Below are 22093 nucleotides of genomic sequence, written 5' to 3'. Positions count from 1 at the left end.
GCTATGTGCCTGTAACAAAGAATCCAGCACTCATTAAAACCAAGCTTGAAAGCATAGTGGGATTGCAGGGTTGACTTGATTAATTGTGATTTGTTTATTAGCAGTCTGTAAAGTGAAATTCGACCAACTTAACAGGCAGGTCTACTTACTTTCTGCTTGCCCCAGTACAACAAATCAACGGAACTAAACTATCCACCCGAACTAAAAAGCTACAATTCCAACATGCCACAATGACAACTGGCTTCTTCGGCATGTTCACTTTACAAGCTCATCGCGAGAGCTCGATTCTTCATAGCTGCTACAGTAAGCGACAAACAGACCTCTCCTGTTTATGTACAGGGTGTGAGCCTTTAATGTTGCCTCAGATGATCAACTCTGCAGCGACTACGTAATCTTGATTCATGATGCCTTCTTCCACCATCCCTTCTTCCGGCGGTGCTTCTTGAGCCGGTGCTTGCTCTGTGCTGCTGGATCCGGTTGCACGAGCACCTGCATCGGCAGACTCCACATCCATGAAGCACTGCTCCACGATTTCCTCCTGCAAGGAGAGCGATGAAAATTATGATTAAGGCAAGCAGACTCTTCTGTCACATAAACAGTACACGGCGCGAAGCCGCACCATTACGACCACTTCCCAAACACTTTCACACTAAACAAGCCCACCTGTATTGTTACCATGGGTATGACCAAAAGTGAAATACAGTCAACTCTTGATAAATCTGAATTAGAAGCAAGTTGAAAATATGTTCGAATTTATGGGAGCTTTTTTAATAAACCTTACAATGACAAGACCAAAGCATCAGTTTGAATTATTGAGAACAGGCATTCCCCCCCCCTAAATCAAGCTGAACCTCCACCTCCCCTGTCCCTTGGCATCCCCATGCTTGCCCGATACCGTATCTACGCGCATAATTTGCGCCCTCGTATAATTTTCCCATCCTTAACTTACCATCCGGGTTTACAAAGAAAACATTTTTTTACTCGCATATTTTACGCACCGCGCTGCGCTAGACCACCATCATGCACGCGGGCTCTACCCTATGGCTCTACCCAGTAGCAATCGGCTATTCCGTGTGTTTGTTCGGAAGGATTTTTTAATCTTTTGTGCACTGGGCGTTCATGGACGCTGTTACAATCGCGGCGGCACCAGCGGCATCACCACTCGGAACGGCCAGCAGCGCTTCTGGGGAGGATCGGCAGCTGATAGAAGAGCCAACACCGGTGTTTGGTTGATGCATGTGACTCGACTGCCGGCTACGCTTTTCTTGGTGGCTCTGAAGGCTTGTGTTTGGTTGTTCGGTCGTGCCTTCCGATGGGATATCACAACTATATGGCAAGTTTCAAACTTCTTGTCAGCGCCTTATCATGGCGCGGAGCGGCGAAGCCAGCGAGAATAACCGCGTGCGCACAAGTTTGCCCATAGACGACAATCGTTATGTCGGCAAACTAGTGCGCACGTGCCTATTCTCGCTGGCTTCGCAACTCCGCGCTGTGATAAGGCGCCGAAAAGCAGTTTGTTCGACGCTCGCGCGGTACTGTTAAAGAATTGTGTGGTGTGATAATTGATTTATCGATTCGCGCTTGCTATACCGGACGAAGTTGCAAAAGCAAACTTATGGAATCCGGAAATACCGAACAATTGGCTGGGCTGCAAGTGATGACGCTGTTTTAGCATCTTATTCAGCTTCATGCATGCACCTTCATGCCATCCCGCAATGGGGGGTGTGCGGCTTTTCATTTAGAGTGAACTTTTTTTCAGGGGGCGGCCAGCGTGGGGTGCGGGTCCGGGTGCTGACATATACGCAGTGTCAAGGCGTTTATTTGAAGCACAGGTCGGTTGGTCTTGGTTGACCGGCGACACGACGGGCACACTCACAGGCGTCGTTCGAAAAAACCCAGCTGCACTTCGTCTGCTTCTTCGTTGTCCCGCTTGAACTCGTCCGCTTCATCGCTGCGCTGCGCCTGTCGGTCCCATTACAATTACTCTCCCTCCGAAAAAGGAGCCATCCTGGCGACTTACGGAGAGGAGAGGATGGGCGGGTCATAGTAAGGCTTGAGGCGATCAACGTGCACAGTTTCGCGCCCCCGGCGACGGTGGTCCGAAGAGGGAACGAGCGGCTCAACTATATAAGTCACCGGAGAAGTTTGGTGGACAACCCGGTAAGGTCCGTGAAAGCGAGACAGTAGTTTCGTGGCGAGGCCGGGAGTGGAGGAAGGCACCCAGAGCCAAACGAGGGCGCCAGATGGGTATGACACTGGAGGGTCCGGGGAATCCCGACGGTGCTTCTGATCCCATTGTTGCTGTGTGGTGAAAGAGCGGGCAAGTTGCCGGCATTCTTCGGCATACAGGTGAGCTTCGGAGAGTAAGGTGGTCTCGGAAGGGTCAGGGTGATAAGGAAGGATGGTGTCCATGGTGGATGTAGGCTCCCGGCCATATAAGAGGAAGAAAGGAGAAAACCCCGTTGTTGTCTGAGTAGCTGTGTTATACGCGTACGTGACGAACGGGAGCACTTGATCCCAGTTGGAGTGGGCGGTGTCAACGTACATGGCGAGCATGTCACTCAGAGTGCGGTTGAACCGCTCAGTCATGCCGTTGGTCTGGGGGTGATAGGCGCTGGTGTAGCGATGAACGATTTGGCATTGCTTGAGCAGGGCCTCGACGGCGTCCGAGAGAAAAACACGGCCGCGGTCACTTAGAAGTTCTTTCGGGGCGCCGTGACGAAGAACAAGACTTTGTAGAATGAAGTGAGCGACATCGTTTGCGGTAGCAGATTTGAGAGCCGACGTTTCGACGTAACGGGTGAGATGGTCAACGGCAACGATGATCCACCGATTATTAGCCGAAGTAGTTGGAAGCGGGCCATAAAGATCAATGCCGACGCGGTCAAAGGGACGGCCAGGGCAAGGTAACGGCTGCAAAGGAGCGGCGGCGGAGTGGGGAGGTTTCTTGCGACGTTGGCAGGCGGTGCATGACCGAATGTACTGACGTATGTAGCGGTACATACCTCGCCAGTAGAATCGCTGACGAAGGCGAGCATATGTTTTCAGTACACCGGCGTGGCCGCATTGTGGAGCGGCGTGAAAAGAGGCACAGATTGGAGCACGGAGGTGTCGAGGGATGACCAACAGCCACTTCCGGCCGTCGGGGAGGTAATTACGGCGGTATAAGAGGCCATCACGAACGGCGAAGTGATGGGCTTGGCGGCGAAGGGTCCGGGTCGAATGATGCGGCGAGGGAGTGTTCAGGAAGTTTAGCAGCGAGGTGATCCAAGGATCCTTCAGTTGTTCGGAGAGCATATCAGGGATGTTGAACGAAGAGAATTCGTAGGCACAGACGAGGGCAGAGGTTGACTCGCATGGGAGTGGTGAACGAGAAAGGGCGTCGGCGTCCGAGTGCTTGCGGCCGGAGCGATAAATGACGTGTATATCAAACTCCTGGAGACGTAAAGCCCAGCGGGCGAGTCGGCCAGAAGGATCTTTGAGGGAGGATAGCCAGCATAGGGCGTGGTGGTCTGTGACGACAGAGAAGGGCCGGCCGTAAATGTAAGGGCGGAACTTGGTAATTGCCCAAATGATGGCGAGACATTCTTTTTCTGTGACAGAATAGTTTGATTCCGCCTTGGTGAGGGCGCGGCTGGCGTAAGCGACGACGTATTCCGGATACCCAGGCTTTCGCTGGGCAAGAACTGCGCCCAAGCCCACACCGCTCGCGTCAGTGTGAATTTCTGTCGGACAGGCGGGATCAAAACGGCGAAGGATTGGGGGAGAGACCAGCAGGTGGCGTAAAGTGCTGAACGCGGTATCGCAGGCGGGGGACCAAGACGAAAGGTTCGGGCTGCCGGCAAGAAGCTGCGTTAAAGGGGCGATGATACTGGCGAAATTTCGGATGAAGCGGCGAAAATATGAGCATAAGCCTATAAAACTGCGAAGTTCTTTTAAGGTGGTTGGTTTGGGGAAGTCAGCGACGGCGCGAAGTTTGGCAGGGTCAGGAAGAACGCCGTCTTTGGAGATGACATGGCCTAATATTGTGAGCTGCGTTGCACCGAAGTAACATTTTTTCAAGTTTAGTTGGAGGCCGGCGTCAGTAAGGCTAGTGAGTACGCGCTGAAGGCGGTGCAGATGGGAAGGAAAATCTTTGGAAAAAACGACAATGTCATCTAGATAACACAGACAAGTTTCCCATTTGAGGCCACTGAGAATAGTGTCCATCATCCTTTCGAATGTGGCTGGAGCATTGCAGAGGCCGAATGGCATCACATTGAACTCAAACAAGCCGTCTGGGGTGACGAAAGCGGTTTTCGGCCTGTCGTTCGCTGCCATCGGGACCTGCCAGTAGCCGGAGCGTAAGTCGAGGGATGAAAAATACTCCGCTCCCTGCAAGCAATCCAGTGCGTCGTCGATTCGGGGTAGAGGATAAACATCCTTGCGTGTGATCTTGTTGAGACGGCGGTAGTCCACACAGAACCTGATGGAGCCATCTTTTTTCGTCACCAAGACAACAGGAGAGGCCCAAGGGCTGTGAGAAGGCTGTATTATGCCGCGCCGAAGCATGTCGTCAACATTGTCACGGATGACGCGGCGCTCGCTCGGCGAGACTCGGTACGGTCGCTGACGCAAGGGAGCATGGGTACCAGTGTCAATTGTGTGAGAGACGGCCAATGCGCGCCCCAAGGAGGGCTGGGAAAGGTCGAAAGAGTTGCGGAAGCGGCAGAGAAGTTCCAAGATTTGGTCACGGTAAGCGGACGGAAGGTCGGGAGCGATGTTACGACGAAAGACGTCGATGGAAATCGGATCGGGCGCTGTCGCACAACAGGCTAAGGCAGTAACTGGGGAACAGGCACGGGCATCGGAGAACTCGGAAGCAAGAGCAGGGTCCAGTTCTTCAACAGAGCCGAGGCATTCGCCGCGAAGAACAAACGACGGGCAAGAAGATGGGTTGGTGACATAGATGGCGCAGTGGCCATCGGAAATCGAGACAACGGCGAATGGAATGAGGAGGCGCTGATGGCGAGTGGCCGCTGCGGTAGGTGTGAAAAGAACAGGGCCGCTGAGGAAAGAGTCGAGGCGGAGCGGAACGAGGGCTGAAGAGGAGGGAGGTATGTCGGTGTCGGCAGCTACAAGAAGCTTAGCTGAGCGCACAGGTAGGTCACACAACGAAACATCACACAGGGGAGAAAGCTCAAGTTCCGCACGGGCACAATCAATCACTGCACGGTGGGTCGAGAGGAAATCGCAGCCGAGGATGACATCGTGAGAGCAGGCGGTCAGCACAACAAACTCGATGGTATAGGCGACGTCGTTGATAGAAACGCGGACCGTGCAGGCTGCGATGGGGTGGATGCGCTGAGAGGTGGCCGTACGTAGTGAAAAGTCAGACAGCGGCGTTGTCACCTTACGAAGTTTGCGGCGAAGAGCATCACTAATTACTGACACTGCAGCACCCGTGTCGACGAGCGCGAGAACGGGGACGCCTTCAACAGACACCTCAATCACGTTAGCAGGAGAACACGGAGGACTTAAAAAGTTCGCAAAACACGCAGTTCTTGCCTCCTGAACTGCGGCAGTCAGTTTTCCTCTGGGAGAGGGTCCGGGCGGTGGAGCATCGGAGAAATGGAACGTCGACGAGGGGAAGGCGAGCGGCGAGTAGGGTACTGGGAGCGATGTGTAGGGGAGGCAGAAGAGACATTAGGCAAGGGCGGCCCGGAATCGTAGCGGAAATTGCGCATGAAATCGCCAGAACGAGGAGATCGCGGACGGCAAAAGCGTGCGACATGGCCCGGAAGACCGCAGGAATAGCATATCGGTCGATTGTCCTCGGTACGCCAGGGGTTCGTAGGGTTTCGGCGGGGTCGACGAACCGGGACATGCGGCGGGGGTATAGACGGCGGTGGAGCATAAAAGGCCGGGCTGCTAGGGTAGACGGCAGAGGTGGGCGAGCGCCGTGTACCGGTGACTGCTTCAGCATAGGTGAGCGGCGCTGCCACAGGAGGAGGTGGGGGACTGGATGGCAGAACTGCAGCGACCTGCTCCTGAATAGCACGACGGATAGTGGGCGTGAGAGATGGCGGCAGGTCGTGCGGAGGGCAGACGGGGTCGGGAATGTGATGCAGCAGAGAAAGCTGGCGAGCGATCTCTTCGCGGATGAAGTCTTTAACCTGCTGCATGAACAGGGACTGCTCAGCAGACGAGCCACCAAGGGCCAAGCCAGCAAGACCTCCCGCAGGCGCGCCGGACTGCCGCGTAGATGCGCGTTGCTTGCGGAGTTCGTCGAAGCTTTGGCACAGCTGGATGACGGTAGCGACGGAGGTGGGGTTCTTCGCCAGCAGCATCTGGAAAGCGTCATCGGCTATGCCTTTAAGTATGTGGTTGACTTTATCCCCTTCGGACATGGAGGGGCTGACACGCTTGCACAGGTCAACGATGTCCTCGATGTAGCTTGTGAACGTCTCGGAAGGGAGCTGAGATCGAGCACGAAGACGTTGCTCGGCGCGAAGCTTCCGGACGGCGGGGCGGCCGAAAACGTCGGCGAAGCTCGTTTTAAAGGACGACCAGGTGGGGAGATCGGCCTCATGGTTGCGAAACCATAGGTTGGCAACGTCCGTTAGGTAGAAGAGGACGTTGCTAAGTTTCACGGAATCGTCCCACCGATTGTATGTGCTGATGCGCTCATAGGAGGCCAGCCAATCGTCGACGTCTTGGTCATCGGTGCCACTAAAAGGAGAAGGGTCACGCTGGCGCTGCACCCCGTGACAGAGTACGGTGGCAGGGATGGGCTGCGATGGTTCACTCGGACCTTCCGGCATGGTGGCGGAGACGAGGAGCGTTCCACTTCGAAGTTCCAGGATGAGGACCGGGACGGGAACCGAGGCACCTCCACCAAGTGTCAAGGCGTTTATTTGAAGCACAGGTCGGTTGGTCTTGGTTGACCGGCGACACGACGGGCACACTCACAGGCGTCGTTCGAAAAAACCCAGCTGCACTTCATCTGCTTCTTCGTTGTCCCGCTTGAACTCGTCCGCTTCATCGCTGCGCTGCGCCTGTCGGTCCCATTACAGCAGCAACATACACTATACCTATATATATATGACTATACCTATACCACTTTGTGTTGCTCAAGTTCTTGAAATTTCAAGACCCCTTTCCATGTTGCCTATTGTTCTTCCCCGTGTTGATTCCAGAAAGAAAACCCCAAACCACGCTCCCACATGCATTGCTAAGTCATCTGCTCTCAGTCTTATGCACTAGCATCACCTTTGCTGAGTACAGCAATGTGTGCCCTTGGGAGCAAATCTATAGGAATGCAGTCTCATGACCTGGTCTTCTGGTGCCCGTACCAAATAGGCAGAGTGTGCATGTCCGCACATACATGTAGGCTCTTCAGGAATTTAGATTTGTGCGGTGGCGGCACCAAAAGGAATTTTTTTTCCCTCACACTCATATCCTGCAAACTTTTGCAATCAACACTACAGGGCCATATCACCACAGTCCATGGGGGTGCATTCCCAACTCTCCTGTGAAGAAGCAAACACTGTCTGTCCATACAGAAGGTGCTGCATGCTGCTCTCATCACGCGAGGTTTTCAGTAGCAGCAGGGAAAGCATTTTACTGAGTTTCCAAACAGGCGACAGGCGGTTCCTCACCAATGAGGCCGCCTCGGCGTCCTCGGGAATCGACTCGTCTTCGGGTCCGCAGTAGTCGTGCTCCAGCTGCACCTGGCAAGAGGCACTCTCACCCAGCAGGGCCTAATGGAGGAGGAAAAAAGTGGGAGAGAGAACAAGAGGGTGAGCTGCTAACCTCACTGTGAGATCTCACCAGAGCAGGATAAAAGCGACCTGACAAACGTTTACATTAAGCTGCGCAATAGCTTCTACACTGTGCCCTTTTGCGTCTTGCCCCAGCTCCTCATACTCTCCCCACTGCACTGCACTGTACCTGTGAACCCTCACCATCTGGACTGCGCTTCTGCATCCCCTCTCTCACGCACAACAGCGCAGCAGCTATCCTAACCCTTTCTTTCTTTTTTACACGACCCCATAACCCCCCCCGCACCTTGGTTACAGCGTGCTACTACACAACACCATTGACGATGACATGGATGAAGAAACAGACAAATGCAAACAAGGTGTCAATAGTGTTGCACAGTAGTGCACTGTAACCAGCATGCTGAACCAACTGGGCCGTTTTAGCATTGCTCGCACATCCCCAATGCTGAGCGGACACCTAAGCCAATGTACGAGATCCGGGAGTACGTGCCAACAATGTCCAAGCAGTAAAAGTTAACAGATGCAACGCATTCCCACTGATCACGCTTGCGACTGGCGACAGATTAGAGCACCTTTGCTGTGCTCGTCTTGTTGCATGTGTTCCCTCAGATGTTCTATCGAGGCTATTTTCTTCATTTACTTCTTCTGAACTCATCTGCGAATATACACTCCTACCAGGCACGTAGCCAGGATTTTCTGGGGGGAGAGGCCCCAAGGTACTTGTACACCAGGGGGGAGGGGGGGGGGGGGGGGGGGCTTGCTGGGCATTACATGACCAACAAGAGCACTGCCAAAAGAACTGGGGGAGGGGACCCAGGCCACCTTGGATGCATGCCTGACTCCTGCCCATGCAACGGCCATATGTGCAGTGTACACTGTTCGTGCCACAAATACACGTTCCTATTTTAATCAACAGTGTCATAAAGAGAGCAGTTACTGACTAAACTAGGCTCCAGCATAGTTAAAACATTTGGCGAGAGCTGGCATGTTTTAACAAAGTCGTAGCCTTCTTAGTATGAAATTTTCATTTTTAAAATTTTTCTCTACACAACAGCGTCCCTTTGTTTTCCATCCTCCTTCTTGCTCCTATCTCGGCTTGGCTTGCCCTGGTACCGTCCTGCTTGGGTCAGTCCCAAAAACTACAACGGGCTTCAGTCACACGATGGCTCAGGGTGGGCTCCCAATAACGGTTCTCGCCGTAAAAATAACATGCCCCCATGCCAGTGGTCCTCGAACTGTGTTCGACAGAACCCTCAAGTTTGTTGAGGAGCTTTCTGGGCTCCCCGATCAGCTAAATCCACGTGGGCTTGAACCCCTACCTTTCCTTCACCCACTTTATTTTGTGACTGGCTGCACTCCGACTGCTTACACAGCAGACTGTTTCACTGTACAGACAGTGATTATTAACTGAATTTGACCACTTTTTTTTTAATGGCCCTGCATCTGCACACTCTCTTTCTCAACACATGCTAGATGGGAAGAGATGGCAGCCAAGAATTGTGGATTCCGTCAGCCCCCCTTGAAAGCTGTTGGCGTGTTCCCGAGACTACAAAGACTGGGAACCCCTGCTCCATGCTTTCCTTAGTTTTAGTGACAGTTAGCTTGTCCGTTTGTATGCTCAGGTAGTTAAACCCAAATGTAACAAACCTCCATGTAGCGAATTCTTCAATATAACAAAGTTTCTAAATCTCCCGATCCTGTTCGCAATAGAGCACGTGTATTTTTAAGTGCCACGTAATGAAGATGTTCCGGCAGTTGACCTTGATATAACCAACTCACTATGTTGACTATCGATTGGCTAGTGCTGAGTTACTCGAAATCTGGCCAAACCACGCGCAAGTTCCATGACAATAAGACTAACTGACATGAGAGGAACATCTGTCGCAGCAACGAGTGAAGTTGACACACCGTGCCATGCTCCAACGCCGTTGGAGCATGGCGCAGCAGCACAGAAGTAGCAAACACAGCAGTCTCCACTGCTTCCACTTTTGCTATGTCACACCACGTGGCACTACAACAGTACCACATGCTCAAAAGCAGTGAAAATAATATAATGCAGCAAAAAATACATGGGACAAGCAGTGCACGCGCGACCATCGCCGCCACTCGGCTGCTCGCGTAATTCCGGTACTGATAGCTGTCGCACACTTCAAGGAGGGGTGGCGGTGGGCTCTGGTGACATGAAGCATACAGCCCGTTTCCTAGGGCTGCAGTGGTGGACAGACCGAGAAGCAGGAAGAGGCAGGTGCTTCCTCGTCTGGTCTAATGGCAACGGCATGACCGTGTGCACACTCCTCTATCTAGGCTGTGGGCAGTGCTCCAGACTCCCCCCCTTCCCTCCCCACCCAACTCGTAGTTGTGTTGTGTGGCGTTATCAGCGCGATCGCGAAAAGTTTTTCTGTATTCATGACTTCAAGGAAAGGGGGTTTACCGTAAACGCTTTCAAGGTGATTTCACTTGCATTTATTTCCTATTTCTCTCTCTCTCTCTCTCTCTCTCACACGCACGCACGCACGCACGCACACACACACACACACACACACACACACACACCACACACACACACACACACACACACACACACACACACACACACACACACACACACACACACACACACAGACAGAGAGAGAGAGAGACAGAGAGAGAGAGAGAAAGAGAGAGAGAGAGCTAAACTTGGATATAACGAAACTGAGGAAAGTGAGCAATTTTTATTGCATCCTGATTTTAACAACATGCAGTCTTCACATGAAGACTCGAAAGGGCTACATCCAGGTGTGCAGCGAAACTGAGGTTGCAAAACAAAACCTGGCAAAGGCCCAGGATGCCTTTTTTAACTAGACAAACAGAAGAGCAAAAGCCAAGTCAGGACTACAAAAAATAACAGCATCGAGCACTTGACTGATAAGTGAGGCCTAATTTTCCATGGAAGGGGAATCCACAGCAGAAAAAGGCACTGAAAAGCTTAAAGAAAACAAATGAAAAAACCCCCTTAAAATCCCCACATTTTACCACTCCTTAAGGCAGAATAGCGTGGCGGTGACAGATGTGACATAAATGCTGGAAAAAAAGTTTCGCTCTATGCTCGACACACCCCGAGAAGCTTAGGATGCTTTGAAAGGCATCTCAAGCTTCGCTCAGAAAAAGCCAAGTACGTGCAGGCAAAAAGGGAAGCCACCACAAAAATGGTCGGAGGTGAGCAACCCACCTGAGCCAGGTTGCAGCGGGCGATGAGGCCGGCCTCGTCATCCATCTCCTCGTCGCCTGGCACGCACCAGGCGAAGTTGCCCGCAGGCGACATGCTCAGCGTGGGCTCACCATGGGGCTCATACCACACGTCCCCTTGGTCTATGCACAGGTTGTGGATCATGGCACAGATGGCCACCACCTGGGGAAGCAACACAACATGCCATGGCAAAAACATGTGCACAATGCACGAACACTGCAGAGGCATGCTTCATTACGTTACATACAGTAGGACCTCAATGATGCAATCACGGCTGATAAGAATCCATAAAGTACCCTGAATTTTGGGTGTTCCAAATGCTCTCCCATGGCCCCACACGCATGATGTGAACACGGGAGCTGCTATTGCACTTGCACTGCAAAAGGTATTGCTATTGCAAAACCTATAAGTAAGATGAAACTTCAGAAAACATCAGTTGGCATCACTGGGCCATGGCCATCCCGCTGACCAATCACAGCAGGAGAAGAAATGAACATTTTAATGTTTTGTTGCATCAAGCCAGAGGCATCAACATTCTTGCCCTTATTAACTCTATCCAATGATTAGCTTTTTCCACAAGCAAGAAAAAAAGTTTTAGCACAAGACTGTTTTTCTGTTGCAGAGAAATCCTGTGCGGCGTTCGTGAATGTTCACGAAATTCATTAAACCTGTTCTTGTTTGAGATGTTGCAGGTTTTTCTTTTTTTTTACGATAACAGTGGAAGGCAGACCTTGGCTGTCCGCTGTCGGACTGTTGACATGCGACGCTCAAACACAAGCCGCCACCGGCCCGTCATCTGAACAAGGGCGTCGTGCAGCACGGTCAGGGCTCGGTAGCAGATGGCATTGTAGCTGGCTTCGGCTTCGTCCTGGAGTGGCTTGCGGAATGGTGGCATCACTGTCAGTGGTTCCAACATACACGGGTAGCCCTCTCCGGCAATCAGGAAGTATCCCTACGAGATGCACAATGATCATCATCACCAAGCTCCCATCATTTTCCGCCATCAATATGCGGTAGTTATGCCTGGTCGTGCGACATGACGATTAAACTGGATCGTATTAAATTCTGTTAGTATAGTAACAGCAACTATTTTGGACTCTACGCTCAGAGTGCGCAAAGTCACGCATGACTTTCGTTGACTTTAAAAACAGTCATGCGATCACAGTTTCTAAACAGTCAGTTTCCCAAGGTCAACAAAGATCACGCTTGCCTCAGCAAACGACTCTACCCTGAGCACAGGTCACCAAATGTGAAAAATCTGGAACACATGTTATGCAATTGTTCCTCCATCGCGTGACGTACGCTCTTCAGCAATGAAAATTATTTACATCATCATACAGTCAGCAGCAAATGTTTACAGGAAGCCGGTGCATGGGAATATATTCACTATAGTGCTTTTTCATGGCCCAGTAGCCTGGTATTGACACCTGTAGATAGATCACATGAGTTACTGTTTAACTGGCAGGCAATTGGATTGTGTGACTGCGCTATAATAGTATTTTGTGTGTACACCAGCGCCCCATAAACTTTTGCTGCCGACTATAGAATGTGTATAAAACTGACTTTGTATTTATTGTGATTTGCAATTCTTTATGCATCCCAACACTCATGCAATACTCTCTAATAAGGACTTTTAAGGTAATAAAGTCAAGTGATCATAAACATAGGGCCAAACTCAAGTGGATGTCACTGGAGCGAATATATCTGCTAGCATGAAACACCACGGCATGTTGTGCCAGTTAATGCAAAGAGGGTCAGTCTTTCCTCCCAATCAGACTTTGCCGGGGGTATGAACCACGCCAAAACTGTTTATCCATTATGTGGCCTCTCCCACTGAGCATCTACCCTTTTTTTATCTTTTATCCAGAGAGTAAGCCATGCATAAATTTGCCACCTAAGCTGCACACAACACCAATTCACAATAGACCAAGACGGTCAGTGAGAAAAATAATTGACTGCTGTGTGAATGCAATCCCTCGTGCGATACAGAGGAATCTGGTTAATTCAAAGACGCTTTGGCCCCGCGAACAATTGTATTAGAAAGGCTCCCTTTAATACAAACTTTGCAAAATGCAAACAGATATTTGCTCCCCTTCAAGTTTAAAATGACTGTGGCCCAAACCAGTGGCCATTGTGCTAAATTAAATAAGCTAATTAAATGTAAAAAAATGAAACTACAACTGTTTACTGCCAGAGTAGGCTGAATGATCATCACTACCGTATTTATGTGCGTAATGAACACACTTGAAAAATGAACCCACCATCCAATTTTTGTCATTGAGAATTTCTTTTCAAAGCGTTAGCTTTTCTTAGCGCGTTCCTCAGTTTCGTGCTGTCTTCAGTGCAGATCTTGGCAACACCCCTGACCTTCAGGGCTGGCGTTCAGCACGTTCATTTTATCTCGCTGCGATTGGCCGGCACCGTCGACTGTCACAAAATCGCAGGATCGCGCCATGATACAGAAACACCTTTCGAAGCTAAACATGCTAAACACTGGCAATATGAACGCAGCTGACTGCATGTTTTTGTTGATGGACAGAGGGATGACGGACGGAAGTATGATATAAAATATTGACTCTCGCAAAAAAAAAATCTGTCCAAACTTGCTTTCCCCATGTTATGAACCCTCCTGCCAATTAAAGTCAAATTTTCTGAAAAAAAAAGTGGGTTCATTAAGTGAGGAAATTTGATATCTGGTTCACAAAACCATTAACACAATGTTGGCACCATGCACGACTGCCACTGCTGCTGAACTAAATAGCTGCAGTAGGCTATGAATGATTAGGTGGATGTGTGGTTGAGGGAGAAGTAATAATGGTCTGTGTTAGGGCCTCTACTCCCAATTTTGACCTTCGCCAGAGGGTGGAGACCAGGGTAGAATGGCCATACCTACAAGCTAGTTGCTTTGTAACATACATGTATAGCCTATTTCTTTTTTTTTTTTTTCACGGAATGAGGCGTTCAGACGGATGGTGGCACCAGCAACGTGAAACTGGAGCAACTATGGTTTTACAGCTAGCGCTGCGAAATCCAGCCACTGCATGGCAATGACCTCTGAACGAGGTCGGGCAGGGAAAGGTGGTTTTCGTGCACTAGGTTCATGACAGCAGGGCAGCTACTGTCGACAGTGCAACCTGAACAGCACAAAACAGTGCCGTGTTCACGAACGTAAGGCGTAGCACACATACCTGTGGCGGGTACACGGCCTTTTCGAAGAGTGGACAGGACTGGAACACCTCCGACGGCTCCATGCTAACGGGGTAGCCCACAGAGAAGTCGAGAAAACGGCCACGGGAATCGCACAGGGCCTGTGGCAAGAAAAACGGGAAAAGCCGGCAGTGATGAGGAAACTGTCATTTTATTAAAGGGAGGGACATTGAGGACAACTGCAACCAATTTTCGTTCTGAGTAAAATTGGTTATTGTTCTTTCTGGCTATGTTGAATGTTTTTCTGCCAGCGAAAAATGAATTTTTCTGCCAGTGAAAAATTAATTTTTGTGAGAAAATAGGATTTAGAAGTTTTTGGACTACCTGATGAAAACTTACAGAATTAAAATTTAAAAAGAACTCTGTGATCACTGTCTGGAAGTGAATCATAGCGTAGCCTAGCCTCTGAGATCCGTGCAAAAAAGCTGCCTGAACAAACCTCACTTTGCGGGTGAAAAAGGCTGGTAGTGGCGACACCTGTATTTAAATTTCTGAACTTTTCTTGTTTGCAAGAGCTCCGTTTTCAGTGAAAGTGGCATTTCTGGCCATTAGAATGTGGCAAACTATCGATACATGCCTACTATTTCAATTTGACCTGGAAGTCCCCTTTAAAGAACCCTCATTTCATTCACAAAGCTGCTTCATGGGTCATTTTAACAGTTTCTAAAATGTGGGGTCGAAGCAGGAAGCTCTGCCAATATGAACACGCTACAATGCATGCCATCTCCTTCAATGAAGTCATCCGAGCAAACAAAAACGAGTAATGCCTTGCGAATGTGCAGTGTTGCGGCCTCTCCAGCAGCAGAGGGCCAAATGAAGTGCAAGCTATGTCAAAGGTTTCGAGTTGTCAGATTTGGGCCCATATCCCCTTCAGACAATAATTATTAACCGGTTTGGGAAAGGCTTTCACCTTTTCAGATTCCTGAAAGCAGTATGCCCAGTAAAAATTCCTTTCTTTTTCTGTCGGATCACGTGTCTACACCATGACTCAAGAACTGCTTTCAGGGTCTCAAATAAACTTTCTCGGACTCACTTATGTCATAAGAAGTGGTCACATAAACTGATCAGTACATTTTGGCTTTCTGAAGTGCCCATGACTGCAAAACAAGGGGACACAAACACATTCACCAAGGACCCTAGCAGAGCTACTGTAAACTGCACAGGTATCCTTCTTGATATATAATTTTTTCCAGTCACTTTGCATGCTTGGCTTATGACATTTTATGCAAGATTTTTGGGTTGCCAACACATTTTTAGTGTGCCCACATCTGTGAACATTGTGCCTTGAATACAAGGATTCAATAATGGCCAGGATGGAGATATTCAAACTTTAAGCCCTCACTAACTGATCACCAACTGACCGATGCAGCAGAGGAGGTTGTAGCATTCAGCTGCAACGTAAGGTATCGATGATCCAGCCACCAAAACAGTGAGGCATGCATTGCTACTGAGACGCTCTCGACTTGGCCCCTCTATATGCTCGCTGACTGGTCTCCAAGACTGCAGGTGGGGCTACTGTGTTGAGTTGCGGAGGTGCGCTAGTCTGGAACAACATTAGTGGTTTCGAAACAACTCAGACACTGCTGTAGTTGCACAGAAGCTGTGCACAAAAGTGATGACCAATCAGAAATATGTTATTTTTTACTAATAAAAATTACGCGTTTTGAGATGTACTCCATCAGGATGCTGAGGTTTTTGTTAGTACTGTGAATATATAATTTTGTTTTTGAGCTTAATGTGTTTTTTAGCTGGAGCAAGTGGCTCATGCAACTGCGTTACAATTCAGGTTATCCCAAAGACGCAGATGTGACGATAAAAGCATTGCGCTTTTTGTACCAACTGAGTGCAGCAACTGCTTGCGCTGCTTCAGCCAATCAGCAAGCACTTCCAAGTCTCTCGAGGGACTGACTTCTCCATCCCCGATCTTTCCTCCTCCTCACTTCTCAAGGGATAAATGTTTGAACACAATGTGATTGGTCGGACAGGTTTCCAGATGAAGTTTGTAGGTGCACACGACCCGCTTGGACACAAGTACACACCAAAGAGGGTGCAGTTAAAATCGGTCAGGAGACTCCAGAACAAACAAACAAACAAACAAACAAGAATTTACAGCAATGCAGAAAAATGGCTATCTCGCCTGCACAAGGACGGAGGTCTCGCCCGACGTGGTCGTGATGCAGCAGGTGTCGATCACACCAGCAGCAGCGCCAAAGCTCTCGCTGGAGCAGAGCTCGGTGAATCCATCGGCCACATTGCGCAGCTTGGTCTCGTTCTGGGGCGGCTGGATCTGCAGGGCGGCCTGGTTGGAGAAGTTGTTGACGTAGCGGTACACCACACCGTGGATGGTTGAGCGCGGTATGCCGAAGGTATCTGCACAAGACAGGACAGGCATCTTTCTTGATGTGGGCATTCACCAGTGGACAAACTGCAGCCAGTGATAAACGGAAACTGTAAAAGTACTCCACAACCACAACAGCATCCTTAAAGAAAACGAAGCATCTGAAAGAAAGATCATAAGACTGCATCAAAAGTGTCTGCTCAAGGACAGAAAAACCTGGCTAGACATTTTTCACATGTAGCAAAGCAATTTACTGCAAGTTTATTTTTGCCGATATATGCTCGGTTTATGTGTTCAGCACAACTTTTCCTACTCATGTTGCTTTCAATTTTACATAGATTCCATGAAATTTTTGGCTCAAAATAACCCTAAAGTGTACATACAGTAAATAGAGCACAAAGCCAAGGCTCCATTAGCACAGACTAAAGAGAATGCCAAGCACAGTGACTTGGTGCACTGCAAAGTGCTTGTTCTTGAACACACGTACAGTGCCCCACATAAGTGATCCATGGCGCTAAAATAGCAAACTGTGGTAACATTTGCCACATTAGCTAGTGCATCGTAGGCTCAATAAACTTATTCGAGGCATGGGCAGTAAGCCACTATTCATACAAAAATGTGTGCACAATAGACTACTGCTGTAAGCCAAAGGTCGCTCATAATACAGGGCTCCATTCAAATGATGTAGACAAGCATGTGCAAGAATGCAAGCCAATATACTTAAGCCCATGGCATCCCAGTCCGAAATGGGTAAGGACGTAAAACAATGTGAGTGTGTTTGCTGTTACCTACTCCATCCAGATCTGTGCTCAATGCTTCTCCCAGTTTCGACACCTTAAACCGTAGTAAGTCACCCAAGTATGCCTAATGCCGCAAAAGCTTCTTGACATAATCAATCGAAGACATTATTAGAGGGACAAGACTCACTGGCGATGGCGCGGTACGATGTCCCCATGCCGAGCCAATGGAGGAAGATGAGCAGCTCGAGTTCACGCGCCCAACCCGACATGCGGGCCTTGGAGAACAGGGATGAGATGCGCCGGAACGTGGCTCGGCTCACGCGGAAGTGGCGCTCAAAGTCCAGCCTCTCGTCGTTCAGGTAGTCCAGCAGCAGGTTGCGCACACTCGGGCAACAGTTCACGGGTACGCGCGGCAGCGTCGTCGGTTTCTCCTGCATAGTAAAGACACGATGGACGGATGGATAGAAAATAGTCGTCAGCTTATCCTGCACAGTAAAGATGTGTTGGATGTATTGATAGAAAATAGGAGCGCCCCCTTTGAAACGGGCTGGCGGCTGTTGCCGCCATGCTTGTTTTTTTAAAAAAATTATTTCTGTAACGGTGTTTTAAAATCGGTCCATGACATTGCAATTTGCTTTAAATACGTTTTCAATCCTACACTTCTAACCTTATGTCACCTCTCTGCTTTTGAGCCACCAATCTTCCAATCGCTTTTTGCTAACTTCCACCGCAGATTCATTTACATGACCATTGTTATCTCTAAACCATAGGGCTTCAGGGAGAGTGACTATGCCTGCATTGACATCTGGATGGATACCACCACATTCGAGTATAAGATGTTCAATTGTTTCTACATATTTACCACGCACTGTACATGTGTAATCTTCTTGGTTATATTTCTTTTTGTTGCTGCGCATTTCAAGACACCCTGACCTAGCTTCAAAGAGTAGTGCACTGCTTCTTAAGTTATCATAGGACGACTCCTTCCTGACCTGCCTTTTCCAGCATCGATATAGTTCTACACTCTGCCTCTTTTCTATTGACCTAATCCAGTTTTTACCTTCTCCATTTCTTACCTGTGGTTTAAAGCTCCTTATTTCTCCGTCATTGTGTCCTGCATACTTACTAGTTAGCTTCCTAGTCCTTTTTTCTGCCATTGTGAATCGATGCTCTTTCCGAATAAGTATTTAAATACCTTGGCCGTCCACCTGTTATAGTCCAGTTTCCTCAGGCGCTCTTCACATACTAATATGTTACTCTGAGCTTCCTGCACGTCAAATTATGCACATCCCATATCCCCCTGTACTGCCTTGTTTGTGGTTTTGCCGTGGGTACCTAGTGCTGAACTTCCAAAAGCTCTCCGATTTATTTCTAACCTCGACTGAACTTCTGCCCTTAGGCACAAAACCACATTCCCGAAAGTAAGCCCTGGCACCATTATCCCTCTCCAAATACCTCTTCGCACTTTATATGGCGATGGCAGCGCCAGACATGTCATCATCCAAGCGAGACCCACGGACCCATGGACTGACTGAAGGCTTGCTGACGTTCTAGCAGCTTTTTGCAAATGTTCAAAAGTTCGCCGTGAAAGCTTTTGTGCATAGTTTCTCTCTCTTTTTTCTTATTCAGATGCGAGTTCCGATGTTGGTAGCTTTTATCGCTGTCAGCTACTGTTTCACGCGTAATGTAATGAATGCGTAGTACTACGCAAAACTAGTAACACCAACGCTTCTCCAAACTGCATAATCTGTTTGGTACACACCCATCAGTGAAAGCACTATAACGGTTTCACTCTTTGGTTTCGTTTATGGTGGTTTAACGTCCCAAAGTGACTCAGGCTATGAGGGACGCCGTAGTGAAGGTCTCTGGAAATTTCCACCACCTGCGGTTCTTTAACGTGCACTGACATCACACAGTACACGGACCTCTAGCATTTCGCCTCCATCGAAATGCGATCGCCGCGGCCGTGATCGGACCCGCGTTTTTCGGGTCAGATGCCGAACGCCATAACCACCGAACCACCGCGCCGGCTCCCAACTTTTTAAATTTCTGCGCGTCTACAAAATAAGTCGTTCAGTTTGGCTTGACGATGAATTGACGTTCCAGGCATATAGCTAGCGCAACAAGTCAACGGACCGAAGCGAATGTTTTTATCTGCCTCAATTTCGGTCCGTTCTTTTTGTGCTAGTTACTATACTCTAGGTTTGATTACCATAGTGCTTGCATCATGCGTGATGCCGGCCCTGCATGCATGCACAGCACTAACGCAAATGTAGACGACTGCAGAAACTGTCGTGGGTCAACAAGACGCGAAGACCACGAAAGTTGTTACCCTCTTTCGTTGCCGGATCAAAGCGAGGAAGTGGAGCAACTTCCGCTGCCGCTGCACCGCCTGCAGTAGGGTGTTCACTTTGTTCAGGTAATCGTTCACGATGATGCTGAGCACGGCTACGATGGCTTTGGTTTTTCGCGGGTCCATCGCGGTCATGCTCTCAGACTTCGCAACCGGCATTTCCGCTGGTGTCAAGACCGGCCGCTTCTCCAGGTCATGTCGGCGTCATATCAAGAGTTCGTAGTTGTGGGTTGATCACCGTTGCGCAGTGTTTCACACGGTCATGCGAAGCGGACAATCGTGTCGAGACGATGGCCGCGTCGCCTACAAAACAAGCGAAGGACGGACGCAAACAGCGTTTGCTTCGCGAAAAGCGCCATGTAAACATAACTGATGATGATGATGATGATGATAGGGTTGATGGCGGTGATAATGAAGCACTGTTGGTTCTTGTTTCGGACTTTCTTGTCTGTTCTCTACAAGGTCTTATTGAACATGGGGCTGGGGGAGGGGCTCTTGGTTGTAGAAATAAAATCTACGAAATGAGTCTATGCTCTGAGTAATTCGTCACGAGGAAAAATAAAAAAAAACAGGAAAGGACGTAGCAAAGAAAAGGCAGAGCTTACAATACGGCGGGCGGAGAAAAAAAGCTTGAGAGAAATTCAGAAAATTATAGCACGAATCATAAAAGAAACTGAGGGCAGAGATAGAGACCAGAGAAACCATGAAAGAAATAAAGATGCAACTCCCATGAAAAAGGAGCTTACTTGCCAGGATGGATGGATGGAAGGTAGGAGTGTCCTCTTTGAAACGGGCAGGGGTAGTTGCCACCATGCTCAGTTTTTTCCCTTTATTTTTGTTTAACTCTGCTGTAAGTTGTTAATAAAAATCGCCATTTTCTTTAAAATACGTCTTCCTACACTTTAAAACTTATGTCACCTCTCTGCTTTTGTGCCAACAATCCTCCAATCGCTTTTTGCTAATTTCCACCGCAGATTTATTTACGTGACTATTGTTATCTATAAACCCTAAGGCCCCAGGAAGAGTGACTGCGCCTGCATCGACATCGGGATGGATACTATCACATTTTAGAATGAGGTGTTCTATTGTTTCTACAGATTTACCACACACAGCACATGTGTCATCTTCCTTAAATTTCTTTTGGTAGCTGCGCGTTCTAAGACACCCTGACCTAGCTTCAAAGAGAAGGGCACTGCCTCTTGAGTTATCATAAAACGTTTCCTCCTGATCTGCCTTTTCCAGCATCGATATTGTTCAAAACTGTGCTTATTTTTCATTGAATCTATCCAATTTTTACCTTCGACGTTTTTAACCTGTCGTTTAATGCTCTTTCTCCTTCCTCGTCTCTGGCAAACTTATTGGCCAGCTTTCTAGTTCGTTTCCGCCACCGTGCGTCAACGCTCTTTCTGTACAGGTATTTAAATACATTAGCTGCCCCTGTTATCACCCAATTTTCTCAGGCGTTCTTTGTATATACTTTACTCTGAGCTTCTCGTGCTTCGAACGTTGCCCAGCCCATATCCCCCTGTACTGCCTCGTTTGTGGTTTTCCCGTGGGCACCTAGTGCTAATCTTCCAACAGTTCTCTGATTTGCTTCTAATCGCGACTGAACTTCAGCCCTTAAGCATAGAACCTGATTCCCGAAAGTAAGCCCCGGCACCATTATTCCTTTCCAAATACACCTGAGGACTTCATGCCTGTTGTATACCACAATGCACTATGTTTCATTATCCCGGCATCTCTTCGCCCTTTTGCTATGATAGACTGTTCGTGCTTTTCCGTGTACATATGCCCTTTGTTTACCCATACCCCGGGATATTTGTATTCTGCCACTCGGGGTATTTCATGGCCTTGTATTTTAAGCTCCTGATCAGTTGTACCGTTGAAAACCATCACACCTGACTTAGTTGCGCTAAAACTGAAACCTAGACTGTCTCCTTCGTCTCCACAGCAATTCACCAAAGTTTAAAAATCTTCCTGGCTATCTGCTAACAGTACAATATAGTCCGCATACAATAAACCCGGTGGTCGTTGCTCAACAACCTTTCCGCCTAATGTGTACGACAGATCATAACCTAGATTGCTTCCTTGTAGCCTTCTTTCCATACTTATCATATGAAGCATGAACAGCAGCGGTGATAGAGGACAACCTTGCCTTAATATTTTTTGTACCTGGACAGTTGTTGTACTCTTAATTCCTTCCCAGGTTATTTCAACTTCATTTTCTCGATATATTTCTTGTAGAAAATTAATTAGCTTATGACCGACACCTTCACCTTTTAATATGTTCCACAGGAGTTCCCTGTTCACGTTGTCGTATGCACCGCTTATGTCCAGGAAGGCTAAATACCGAGGTCTGTTTTCCGCCTTAGCTATTTCTATGCACTGGGTAAGCACGAACAGGCAATCATCTAAGCGCCTACCACTTCTGAACCCGTTCTGAAGTTCTCCGAGTATTATATTACT

The 22093-nt window shown here is 48.8% G+C and overlaps 1 protein-coding gene across 1 annotated transcript; it reads right to left on the bottom strand.

Moving 5' to 3' along the window:
• Window positions 1–230: 230 nt before the first annotated feature.
• Window positions 231–19992, bottom strand: LOC144101733 (uncharacterized). The gene is made up of 8 exons (XM_077634865.1): window positions 19607–19992; window positions 17462–17705; window positions 16334–16566; window positions 14178–14297; window positions 11720–11941; window positions 10972–11151; window positions 7641–7742; window positions 231–538 (listed from the first exon to the last, which is right to left on the bottom strand). The coding sequence occupies exons 1-8, from the start codon at window positions 19784–19786 to the stop codon at window positions 362–364; spliced, it is 1458 nt and encodes a 485-aa protein (XP_077490991.1). The 5' UTR covers window positions 19787–19992; the 3' UTR covers window positions 231–361.
• Window positions 19993–22093: the final 2101 nt, after the last annotated feature.

Source organism: Amblyomma americanum, chromosome 8 (assembly GCF_052857255.1).
Source record: "Amblyomma americanum isolate KBUSLIRL-KWMA chromosome 8, ASM5285725v1, whole genome shotgun sequence".
In the NCBI taxonomy this organism is placed as follows: domain Eukaryota; kingdom Metazoa; phylum Arthropoda; class Arachnida; order Ixodida; family Ixodidae; genus Amblyomma; species Amblyomma americanum.
Note: the sequence above shows the minus strand (reverse complement) of the source record. Positions and strands in the feature narration are given on the sequence as shown.